This window comes from Nicotiana tabacum, chromosome 19 (assembly GCF_000715075.1).
Source record: "Nicotiana tabacum cultivar K326 chromosome 19, ASM71507v2, whole genome shotgun sequence".
Classification (NCBI taxonomy): Eukaryota; Viridiplantae; Streptophyta; class Magnoliopsida; order Solanales; family Solanaceae; genus Nicotiana; species Nicotiana tabacum.
Window position 1 is genome coordinate 143,813,143 of NC_134098.1, and position 12,823 is coordinate 143,825,965.

The window sequence follows — 12,823 nt, forward strand, 5'->3', positions numbered from 1 at the left end:
AATTCCATCTGCGGCCGCAAACAAAGAAAGAAAAATTAGTAGACATTTGTGCAAATTACGGACCGCACATAAATTGTGTGACCGCAAAGCTGGGCTAAGGGTTAAAGATCAGAGAGTGTGCAAAAAGACCAAGTCCAGAGCCTCGGTGAATTACAGACCGCACAAGATTTGTGCGGCCGCAGAAGATTGCTTTGCGGCTGTAATCCTAATATTACGGACCACGGAAGAATGCCTTGCGACCGCAGTGCTAAATTTGCAGACCGCAGAAAAGTTGCCTTGCGGCTGTAGTTCAGAAATATATGGTCACATAACTCCAGCTCCTGCCATATGAAGAAATCTGCGGTCCGCACATGGAATTGTGCGGCCGCAGAACCTCCCGAGGGGTATTTTTGTCTGAGATTTTTAGTCTTGTATAAATAAGCGAGTTTCACAAAATTAGGTCAAGTTTGAACCTCTGAAACTACTATAGCCGTTTTTCTTTGCTATTTTAGGAACTTTTACTTTGCTTTGGTGTATTTATAATAGATTTAATCATTTTTAGCTTCCATTATGAGTTTAATTAGTTGTTCTTCCTTATTTTCTTCAAAATCTATTATGAGTAGCTAGACTTTTACTAGGGTTATGACCCAACCCTAGTGTGTAAACCTTATGGGTATCTAATTTAGTACTTGTTTATGATTGAGTGTTTATTATTTAGCTTAGTTCATGCTTTAGTTGTGGAATTAATGATTGCAAATATTAGTTCATGCCTATTTGACTTAGTCTCTACTTGAGAAAGAGAGACTTAGTCTAGGAAAACTTAGCTAACAAGGAAATGGGTCAATTAAGAGATTGATTAACCGAATTAAAGAGTTCAACCTAGAGATAGTAATAACCCTACTTGATCTCTTATCAATTGTTTTGAGTTATACCCATTTGGTCTTGAGAAAGTCAATTTGGGCAAAACTACTCTCTGATCGAGAGGTATTGAGTGGGTAAATTAGAGTGGATAGCTATAATACACCCCAATCAAGGAAACAAGCATTAAAGTCTTTATCCCATTAGGCAAACACCTAGGTCATGGTCGCAGCTCGAGGCCTTTTATCCATTTGGAAAAACCTTAAAAACAATTATCTCTAGTTTTCTTGCTTTACCTTGAAATTATTAGAGCAACATTAGAAATAGAAAATAAATCATTGTTGTGGAAGTACAATCTAGATAGTCCAATTTCTCACATTGAAATATATACCCCTAACCCCCATCTTAGCTCCCTGTGGATTCAACCCCAACTCTTAGTTGGGTTCTATTATTGCAAACGACTATTACATATCTCTATTGAGGTGTGCATTTGGACGTGACCAGTAGCCAAGGATCGGGTGGAGAGGTTCTCTAGATGATATTCCCAGCAGAGTAATTTCATATTTGAAGGTCCAACAGATCATTGGGAATGGGTGTCTATCTTATTTGGCCTTTGTGAGGGATGTGGGTGCTGATACTCCTACTATTGATTATATTCTGGTGGTGCGAGATTTTTTGGATATATTTCCTGCAGACTTATCGGGCATGCCGCCCGACAGGGATATTGACTTGGTGCCGGGAACTCAGCCCAATTTTATTCCTCTGTACCGTATGGCGCCAGCTGAGTTGAAAAAATTGAAAGAGCAGTTTCAGGAACTTCTTGATAAGGGATTTATTAGGCCTAGCGTGTCGCCTTGGGGTGCATCGATTCTTTTTGTGAAAAATAATGATGGTACTATACGGATGTGCATCGACTATAGGCAGTTGAACAAAGTTACAATCAAGAACAAGTATCCTTTACCACGTATTGATAATCTATTTGATTAGCTTCAGAGAGGGAGGGTGTTCTCTAAGATTGATTTGAGGTCTGGGTATCGCCAGTTAAAGATTCGGGACTTGGATATTCTAAAGACAGCATTCAGGGCCCGTTATGGTCATTATGAGTTTCTTGTGATGTCTTTTGGGCAGACCAACGCCCCAACAATATTCATGCATCTAATAAATAGTGTATTTCAGCCTTATCTTAACTCGTTTGTCATAGTGTTCATTGATGATGTCCTGGTATACTCACGTAGCCAGGAGGAGCATGCCCAACATTTGAGGATTGTGCTATATCGGCTGAGGGAAGAGAAGTTTTATGCCAAGATCTCCAAGTATGAGTTTTGGCATAGTTCAGTGGCGTTCTTGGGGAACGTGGTGTCCAGTGAGGAGATTAAGGTGGATCCGAAGAAGATAGAAGTGGTTCAGAGTTGGCCCAGATCGTCCTCAACTACGGAGATTCGGAGCTTCCTCGGCTTGACTTGTTATTATAGTCTTTTCGTGGAGGGTTTCTCGTCTATTGCATCGCCTTTGACCAAATTGACCCAGAATGGTGCTCTTTTCAGGTAGTCGGATGAGTGTGAGGAGAGCTTTCAGAAGCTCAAGACTGCCTTGACCGCAGCTCCAGTTCTAGTTCTACCTTTAGCTTCTGGTTCTTATACAGTGTATTGTGATGCTTCTCGGATTGGTATAGGGTATGTATTGATGCAGAGAGGTAGAGTGATTGCTTATGCTTCACGTCAGTTGAAGCCCCATGAGAAGAACTACCATGTTCATGATTTGGAGTTGGCTGCCATCGTTCATGCATTGAAGATTTGGAGGTACTATCTCTATGGTGTGTTTTGTGAGATATTTACTGATCATCGGAGTCTCCAACACTTTTTCAAACAAAAGGATCTAAATTTAAGGCAGCGGATATGGTTGGAGCTGCTAAAGGACTATGATATTACTATTCTGTATCACTCCAGGAAGGCCAATGTGGTGGTCGATGCCTTGAGTAGAAAGGTAGTGAGTATGGGTAGCCTTGCATTCAAACCTGTTGGTGAGAGACCGCTTGCAATTGATATTCAGGCCTTGGCCAACCAATTTGTGAGATTAGATATTTCGGAGCCCAGTCGGGTTCTAGCTTGTGTGGTTTCTCGGTCTTCCTTATATGATCACATCATAGAGCGCCAATATGACGATCCTTATTTGCTTGTCCTTAAAGATGCGGTTCAGCACGATAATGCCAGAGATGTTACTATTGGGGATAATAGGGTGTTGAGGATGCAAGGTCGGATTTATGTGCCTAATGTAGAAGGGCTATGTGAGTTGATTCTTGAAGAGGCCCACGGTTTACGGTATTCCATTCATCCGGGTGCCACGAAGATGTACCAAGATTTGCGGCAATATTATTGGTGGAGGAGAATGAAGAAGGACATAGTGGGGTTTGTAGCTCGGTGCCTAAATTGTCAGCAGGTGAAGTATGAGCATTAGAGACCGGGTGGATTACTTCAGAGGATTGAGATTTCGGAGTGAAAATGGGAGCGTATCACCATAGATTTTGTAGTGGGACTCCCACGAACTTCGATGCTATTTGGGTAATTGTGGATAGGTTGACCAAGTCAGCGCACTTCATTCCAGTTGGGACTATGTATTCTTCAGAGCGGTTTACTGAGATTTACATCCGCGAGATTGTTTGACTTTAGGGTGTGCCAGTGTCCATCATTTCAGATCGGGGCACACAATTTACATCGCAGTTTTAAAGAGCCATGCAGTGAGAGTTGGGCACCGAGGTTGAGTTGAGTACAACATTTTACCCTCAGACGGACGGACAGTCCGAGCGTACTATTCAAATATTGGAGGATATGTTACGCACTTATGTCATAGATTTCGAGGGTTCTTGAGATCAGTTTCTGCCGCTCGTGGAGTTTGCCTACAATAACAGCTACCAGTCGACCATTCAGATGGCTCCGTATAAGGCTTTGTATGGGAGACGGTGTCGATCTCCAGTGGGTTGGTTTGAGCTAGGGGAGGCTAGGCTACTGGGTACTGACTTGGTTCAGAATGCTTTAGAGAAGGTTAAATTAATTCAGGATCGCCTTCGCACGTCACAGTCTAGACATGAGGAAGGTTCGGGATGTTGCTTACATGGTTGGGGAGAAGGTACTGCTCAAGGTTTCACCCGTGAAGGGTGTAATGAGGTTTGGAAAGAAGGGCAAGTTGAGCCCTCGGCATATTGGGCCATTTAAGGTGCTTCAGAGAATTGGAGAGGTGGCTTACAAGTTTGCTTTGCCACCTAGTCTGTCGAGTGTGCATCCAATATTTCATGTTTCTATGCTCCGAAAGTATGTCGACAATCCGTCTCATGTTTTAGATTTCAGCACGGTTCAATTGGATGGTAATTTGACTTATGATGTGGAGTCGGTGGCCATTTTGGGTCGGCAAGTTTGAAAGTTGAGGTCTAAGGATATAGATTCAATGAAAGTGCAATGAAGAGGTCAGCCAGTTGAGGAGGCTACTTGGGAGACCGAGCGGGATATACGGAGCAGATATCCATACCTATTTGAGACTCCAGGTACGTTTCTAGACCCGTTCGAACTTTTGTTTAAGAAAGGAAAGATGTAAGGACCCGATCTGTCATTTTGAGAGTTGTAGCCCCGTTCCCCCATTTACTGCTCATTTTGTGCTTTATAGCTTCTATGTGACTTGTCGTGGTAGTTGGTTCGGGTTCGGAGAGGGTTACAGAATGAATTAAGACACTTAGTCTCAAGGTTGGAAGCTTAAATTGAAAAGGTTGACCGGATATTAACTTATGTGTAAACGACTCCGAAATGGAGTTTTGATAGTTCTGTTAGCTCCGTTGGGTGATTTTGGACTTAGGAGCGTGTTTGAATTGTGACTTGGAAGTCCGTAGTTAAATTAGGCTTGAAATGATGAAAGTTGAAAATTTATAAGTTTGACCGAGAGTAGACTTTGTGGTTACCGGGCTCGGATTAGAGTTCTGAAGTTGAAGTAGGTCTGTGGTGTCATTTTTGACTTGTGTGCAAAATTTGGGGTCAATCGGACGTGATTTAATAGGTTTCGGCATCGAATGTAGAAGTTAGAAGTTTAAAAGTTCATTAGGCTTGAATCGATGTGCGATTCGTGATTTTAACGTTGTTTGATGTGATTTGCAGGCTCGACTAAGTTTGTATCGTATTTTAGGACTTTCTGGTATGTTTGGTTAAGGTCCCGGGGGCCTCGGGGATGATTCGGATCGAAATCAGATTGGATTTTGGAGTTTTTGGAGGAGCTGGTGTTGAGTCTGGTGCAACCGCACCTGCGAAGGATAGGCCGCAAGTGCGGAGACGCAGAAGCGGTCATGGGGTCGCAAATGCGGTTCTATGTGAGTGGAGGTAGTTGCGCAGGTGTGAGGAAAAATACCGCACCTGCGATCACACAGATGCGGGCGCCTTGTCGCAAAAGCGGAAAAAGACTTGGGGAGGTTGGTTCGCAGAAGCGCACCCGCAGGAGCGGGATTTGGGACCGCAGAAGTGGGATTTGGGACCGTAGAAGCGGGATGTTTGGACCTTAAGTGACCTCCACAGATGCGGATTTGTAATCGCAAAAGCGGTGCCACAGATGCAGCTAAATGGACTGCAAAAGCGGAACCACTGGCAGTGCATATTAAAACGAGAGTTCCGTGATTTTCATCATTTTGAACATTTCAAGCTCGGGATGAGGCGAGTTTTGAGAGGATTTTCGAGAGGTTTCTTGAGGTAAGTCACTTGTGGTTAAATTTACTCAATAATTATGTTTCTTCATTGATTTTCCCACCTAGATTGTGTGGTTTTGAGGTGTAATTTTGTAGTTTGAGGCTAGGGATTTGGAGAGTTTAAATTGGGGATTTGGGGGGTCAATTTGGTGTTGGATTTTGGTAAATTTGATATGGTTGGACTCGTGGTTGAATGAGCTTCCGAATTTTGTGACTTTTGTCGGATTTCGAGACGTGGGCCTGGGGGTCGGCTTTAGAGTGACTTTTTGACTTTTGATTAAGAACTTATATAATTAATTTGATTTAATGAAAATACTAAATGAGAGGTAAGTTTTTGCCATAATGCTAGTGCCTCTTTATGAAGTATATTCTTACAAGGAGATTAGTTCGAATTTTTTTTAGAACAGTCCATTTGAGGAGGTTAACTTTTTTGTTCCCTCTCCTGCATGTTTTCGTTTTTTAGACGTTAGTGTTTATCTATTGGTACGGGTTAGTACAATCCCCGGCCTGATTTTTTTTTTTTTTATTTTTTTTATTTTTTGAAATATGTCCATTTGCGAAGCTCATACAAAAACCAGAATAGTACTGATGAAATTGTACACATCAAAGTGTTTCTCTCAAATGTATATATCCATCCTTTTTAATAGTATAAAAGTATTCACATTCTTTATTATAGAAATGAAACGTAAAATCATGAATATTATAGACCAAAAAGAAGATAGAAATGATCACTGTATCAACTGCGATTTGAAAATGATACCAGTATCAATAACACTTAATTGAAATCATTAGGTTAATGCCCATAAAAGTAATTTAAATTTAAAACTATATAATTATCTTGATAAATAAGGCATGTTTTTAATGGAGATCGGAAATTAGTGAAACTTTAACTTCACCGGAGTGTGTTGTTCTAGTGGTGAGCACCCTCCACTTCCAACTAAGAGGTTGTGAGTTCGAGTCACCCCAAGAGCAAGGTGGGGAGTCCTTGGAGGGAGGGAATCGAGAGTCTATCTGAAACAGTTTCTCTGCCGCGAGTTTTTTGTTGAACAACGAGTTCTATGGTTGATCATGTGGTTAAAAAAGGCAAGTAAATTATTATAACCATTGCTTAACAAACTAAATAACAGAGGAAAAAAGAGTATTCATTTTACCATAGTTAAGTACTCCATAAACTGAGGTGAAAAAAGCATGAATTAACCATGGCTGAATGATAAAAGTGTATGTAAAAGCAACGTGTCGTGTTATCATTGGTTCAGTATAAACAGTAACTTTTGCAATAGCAGAGAGGGAAGCTTCATTGCATGTTCCTTTTACCCCTTAAAAGAAATAGGACAGTATTACATTACAGCACTAAAACTGGAATTTGTGACTGCATATAATCTCTTTCCATTCATTACAAAGTTTCTTTAGGGACTTGGAGACGTTTCTTGAGTTCCCAAAAAATTTCAGAGGCAACCTTCACTCACACTGTAAAGCCACTTTTCCTTGACTGGAACATGTTTTCGTTTTCATCTTCCTTTTCTTTGGTGCTATTTTGTACGATTTCTTTCTTAGCTTTATGATTTTGGTGTGTGTGTGTGCGCGTAGAGAGAGAGAGAGAGTTCAAAGAGAGAAACGTGAAATGCAAATTTTTCTTAAAACCCTGCAAAGAGCTGTGGTTTTTCACATTGTCTCTTCGAACTTTTGATTCTCTTCTACATGTTTATTTGTATTTCGGAAAACCAAAAAGGTAGTGCAAAAATCAAAGTTGGAAGAGACAATGCTTTACAAATTGCAGAGTCTGAAATTATTTGGTTACGAGGGTAAATATCTTTAGAAAGGGGGCTTAGTTTACATCTTATTCTCTGTCCATGTTTGGTTGCACCAGCATTTTAATGTATCGAGTGGCTGAATGTTGAAACTATTATAACCAAAAAAAAAAAAAGGAATGTTGAAACTAATATCAGTAACTTGCTCTCACTGAAATGATCCTTTATTTTCTTTATTTCCTATTCAGTAGTGGTGTATTCTTGTCCTGTTCAACTTTTGCTTCGTAATTCGTGTACTCTTCCATTTTGATAAATTAAGATGATAATTTATTTTTTGTTGTTGATAATTTAATGTTGTATGTGCATTTTGGCGTTTAATTTCCTGACTTTACTAGCAAATCGTGATTCGTCGCAATAGCAGACCTGAGTAGTATTTCTGCTATTCTTTAGTTTGATTTGTTGTCATATGAACCAGAAGGAAGATTTCTGGAGGTATTCTGATTTAGATAGAAAAGGGTTCGGAAAAACACTTTGGGATAAGTTAAAACTTGATCTGTACTGAAGATGAAAAAGGTATTTCGAGCTAGACATCTGCGGCAAGTTTGTTTGCTTGTTACCGGTATGACCAGCCTTTTGCTGATCATCTGATGATGCTTTGTATGTGGTGGCTTAAACTTGTTGAGACTGTGTCTCTTTGTCTTGAATCTCTTGATTGGTATTTTGCTGCCAGTTTTTCTACTGTAAAGTTTGAGTATCAAAACGGTTTTTCCTTCATAAACTTGAAATTTTGTGATGCCTTGTTGAGAATGTTGTAGTACTCTCCTTGGCTATTTTTGTTATAACTACTGTTTTGATCTAATGTTAAGAACCTTTTGATGAACTTTTTTGTCTGTGTATGGTGTTGTGGGTCTTGACAACCTCTACTTGCCATGTTAGGAAGATCAAAGAACTGCAATTCTGCAAACATGTGGTACCGCATCGCAAGGGCATCTGAATTCCTGGTGATTACCGGGATTGGTATTAATGAACTGAAGATCACAAAAAAGGCACTAGTATGGCCATTGCAGAAATGTCGGGTTATTGATGTCACTCCTGTGAACTATACTTTTGAAGTCAATGCTATGAGTGCTGAGAAGCTGCCCTTCCTTCTCCCTGCTGTTTTCACTATAGGTCCGTGTGTAAATGACCCTGAGGGACTTGTTAAATATGCTAAACTTCTTTCCCACCATCAACGTGATTCACATGACGTGAAGGACCTTGTTCAAGGTGTCATCGAGGGAGAGACTCGTGTTTTGGCTGCTTCCATGACCATGGAGGAAATCTTTAAAGGCACAAAAGATTTTAAGAAGGAGGTGTTTGACAAAGTTCAGCTTGAGCTCAATCAGTTTGGCTTGCTGATTTATAATGCTAACATTAAGCAACTGGTTGATGTTGAAGGCCACGAATACTTCTCTTACTTGGGGCAGAAAACCCAAATGGAAGCTGCAAACCAAGCAAAAATTGATGTTGCTGAGGCCAAAATGAAGGGTGAGATAGGAGCTAAGGAGCGAGAAGGTCTCACACGTCAAAATGCTGCCAAGATTGATGCTGAGACAAAGGTCATATCCACACAAAGGGATGGTGTCGGAAAGAAAGAGGAGGTTAAAGTCAAGACTGATGTTAAGATCTATGAAAGTCAGAGAGAAGCTGAGGTGGCTGAGGCAAATTCTGTCCTGGCAACCAAGAAGGCTCGGTGGTCTCAGCAGGCAAAAATGGCTGAGATCGAAGCCCAGAAAGCTGTGGCACTTCGGGAAGCTGAATTACAGCAAGAAGTTGAGAGGAAGAATGCATTGACTAAGACAGAGAGCCTCAAAGCACAACACCTCAGTAAGGCTACTGTTGACTATGAGATTAAGGCAAGTTGCTCTTTCCTAATAAATTTCTGCGAGTTCATTTTCTGCCTCTTTTTAGAGCCTGTGAAACAAACTTCTGGAGTTGACTTTTTCTTTGCTGGTCTATCAAGAGTAGGTTAGATTGCTTGTGATCATCAATATTTCCTGTGATTTTATCAAGGTAGAATTCCGGAAATCAGTATAATGTGATGACGTCAAGTTTAACTTATATGTGACTTTGCTAGTATCTCCAATTACATTCTTTCATTGGGGACTTTATCCAATAGGTATATTTTGTCTGGAGTATAAAGAAGTGGCTCTTTTCCTTGTCTATTTTCAGTTGTAAATCTAAGACTTTATGCAGTCATATGAATTCATCCTTTATATTCATCATGCTAGTGCTCATCCAAAGTTTGCCATGTAAACACTTATTCAGGTACAAGAGGCCAACTCGGTGCTGTACAAGAAGCAGAAGGAAGCAGAAGCAGAGCTTTATGAAAATAGAGAAGCTGCAGAGGCTAAGAAACTAGCAGCAGATGCTCAGACGTATGCCGTTCAATTAGCTGCTGATGCTGCACTCTACGCCAAGAAGAAAGAGGCTGAAGGACTGGTCGCTACTGCAGAAGCACAGGGAGTCTATGTCCGCAATCTGCTGTCAGCTTTGGGAGGAAACTACAACGCGTTGCGAGACTACCTGATGATTGAGGGAGGAATGTTTATAGACATTGCCAAAATCAATGCTGAAGGGATCAAGGGACTTCAACCAAAGATCAGCATTTGGAGCAATGGTGCCAGTAGTGGGCAGATGGTAGATGGAACTAGTAGTGGACAAGCTGGATTGAAAGAGTTGGCTTCTGTTTACAAGGCATTGCCTCCTTTACTTGAGACTGTGCATGAGCAAACTGGAATGTTGCCACCAGCATGGATGGGAAGCCTCTCTGTTTCTGCTGCTGATCCAGCCACATCCAACCAATCTGCATAGGAAATCTTATGACTTCACATCCAACCAATCTGCATAGGAATTCTTTTGACTTTTAGAACCATCTAGTAGGGACTCCAACTACCAATAAGCTGACATGAGTAAAATTTGCACTGAACTATTTCAGAAATAGTTTTAGTAGTATATTAGGCTTTTGATCTCTGCACAAGTGATGCTTGCAATGCTTTATTACAGACAGATTTAATATCTTGTTGATATTATAGAAGACTGATTGTTGAAATTCATGGGTGTGACGGAGATGAGTCAGGCTCCTACTTCTTCATTGTTAGGTATGCTCACAGGCATGCAATGATCATAGCATGTGAAATTCCTCTAACAGGCACCTTAACGGAAGGAATATCTCTTATAATTTTAATGAAGCTATCATTATTGTAGGTGTAGTTGTTTGATTATCATTTGACTCTTTTACTAAACTAGTTTTTTAAACAACAAACGGGCATTTATTTAGACTAAATTACAAGATGAAAAAATCTTACATTTACGATTTTTGATATTTAAAAGTATTTTACGCAAAATGAGCTCGTATCCACTTAAACTTGAACCGGTTTGCCATATGAATTTAGGAGTGTCCCATTTTAACACCTTAACTCAATAAAATGAATACTAATAAACTGTCACGATCCAAATTTACCTCCGTAGGATGTCGTGACGGCACCTAGTCTCTAAAACTAGGTAAGCCTAACAATTTGCGGAATAACTGAATATAAACTGAACTCATGCCTCAACATATGAATTATATATATATAATGCGATTCAAATAATTATAACTCCCCAAACCCGGTAGAAATAAGTCTCAAGCTCTAAAGAGAAAATGTTAAGTGTCTTTATACATCAGAGTCTAGTAAAATAGAGAAAAGCAATATCATGGAGATAGAGGGGGACTCCGAGATCTGCGGACGCTGGCATATATACCTTGAAGTCTCCACGTACGGTCTAGCTCACTGGTATCTGGCATGGTAGGAAGAACCTGGATCTGCACAAAAAATGTACAGAAGTGTAGTATGACTACACCACAACGGTACCCAGTAAGTGTCAAGCCTAACCTCGGTAGAGTAGTGACGAGGTCAGGTTAGGGTCCTACTGGAATAGAAAGGAAACAAGGCAGAAGATATAATAATATAATGAAATGACTGAGAATTTAACAATGAGAAATTTCAGAAATATAACAACACGGTAAATAGAGGAAAATAGCAGGGGTACTCCCGAGGTACCGCCTCGTAGTCCCAAATGTAAATATATAACACGGGGAGCTCCCGAGGTACCGCCTCGTAGTCCCAAATGTAAATACACAATACGGGGACCTCCCGAGGTACCGCATCGTAGTCCCAAAAGTAAATATGCAACAGGGGGAGCTCCCGAGGTACCGCCTCGTAGTCCCAAAAGTAAATACACAACTCATAACCTTTGGAATAACGAATTTACAACAAGGAATCCTACAATTAAAGACTGAATGCAAAATCAAAGAAACTGGTAATTAAACTAAGCATGTTGCACAAATTGCAAGTGAAAGTCAAGACACGTAGGCATGCGACACTAGGCTAAACATGATGACTACACAGGCTAGAGTACTTAGTTAAGGAATTAAAAGAAAACTACTCAGTAAGTACCGGATTTTTCAACATATAACTCGAGTACGCACTCGTCACCTCGCGTACGCGGCCTTCACGTATTTCAAATACCATAACAGTACCCAAACCTAAGAAAGTTTCCCTCATACAAGGTTAGACCAGTCACTTACCTCAGACCAAGCTCAATCAGTTGATAAGAATGCATTTCCCTCGACTTTTCGACTCCGAAGTCCCAAATCTAGCCAAAAGCAATTACATACTATAAATACAACTATAAGAAACTAATTTACATAATGAAACTACACTTTAACCAAGAATTGAAAAATCGCCCCAAAAAGTCGACCCGGGCCCACATCTCAAAAATCGGATAAAATTCACAAAATATGAACACCCATTCGATATCGAGTTCACCCATACCAAAATTACTCAAATCCAACCTCAAATCGCTTTTAAATTCCCAAAATTTTAGGCTAAGAACTCCCACCATTTTCCCCCAAATTTCTCACCCCAAATCCTTAATTGAATGAAGGAATAATTGATAGGTTAGTGGATATTAATCAAATAATAAGTGTAGAATCCTTACCCAAATGTTTCCTCTGAAAATCTCTCAAAATTTCGCCTCAATCCGAGCTTTATCTCTAAAAATATGAAGAAAATGACAAACCCTCGATTTTTAAACCATTCTGCCCAGAACTTCCGCTTTTGCGGTTCAATTAGCCGCTTTTGCGGTTGACCAACCGCATCTGCAGAAGGTCACTGATGCTGGACAACCGTTTTTGCGATCCAAATCCCACTTCTGCGCAAACTCGTCCGCTTCTGCAGACCAGCATACCAAGCTCTCGTCCGTTTCTATGATCATCCTTCTGCAGAAGCGACTCTGCTTCTACGGCCCTCACATCGCGAGCACTGGCCACTTTCTTTAGCCTCGCATCTGCGCTCAGTCGCTCACTTCTGCGAGCTCGCACCTGCGGTCAAACTTGCGCAGGTGCGATTGCACCAGAACTGGTGCACTTCACCCATTCTCACAAGTCCAAATTTGTTTCGCATTTAATCTGAATCACACCCGGAGCCTCCGAGATCCCGTT

General features: G+C 40.7%; 1 protein-coding gene across 3 annotated transcripts; it reads left to right on the forward strand.

Moving 5' to 3' along the window:
- The first annotated feature begins 6,887 nt into the window (after window positions 1-6,887).
- Window positions 6,888-10,542, forward strand: LOC107790561 (flotillin-like protein 6). 3 transcript variants are annotated; one of them, XM_016612502.2, is made up of 3 exons: window positions 6,888-7,020; window positions 8,236-9,194; window positions 9,607-10,542. In XM_016612502.2, exons 2-3 carry the CDS (start codon window positions 8,265-8,267, stop codon window positions 10,150-10,152), a joined length of 1,476 nt encoding a protein of 491 aa, XP_016467988.2. In that variant the 5' UTR covers window positions 6,888-7,020; window positions 8,236-8,264; the 3' UTR covers window positions 10,153-10,542. The 3 variants fall into 3 exon arrangements, with proteins under 3 accessions (XP_016467988.2, XP_016467989.2, XP_016467987.2); XM_016612503.2 differs by having other exon boundaries at window positions 8,240-9,194; XM_016612501.2 differs by lacking the exon at window positions 6,888-7,020 and adding an exon at window positions 7,043-7,353.
- The last annotated feature ends 2,281 nt before the right edge of the window (window positions 10,543-12,823 follow it).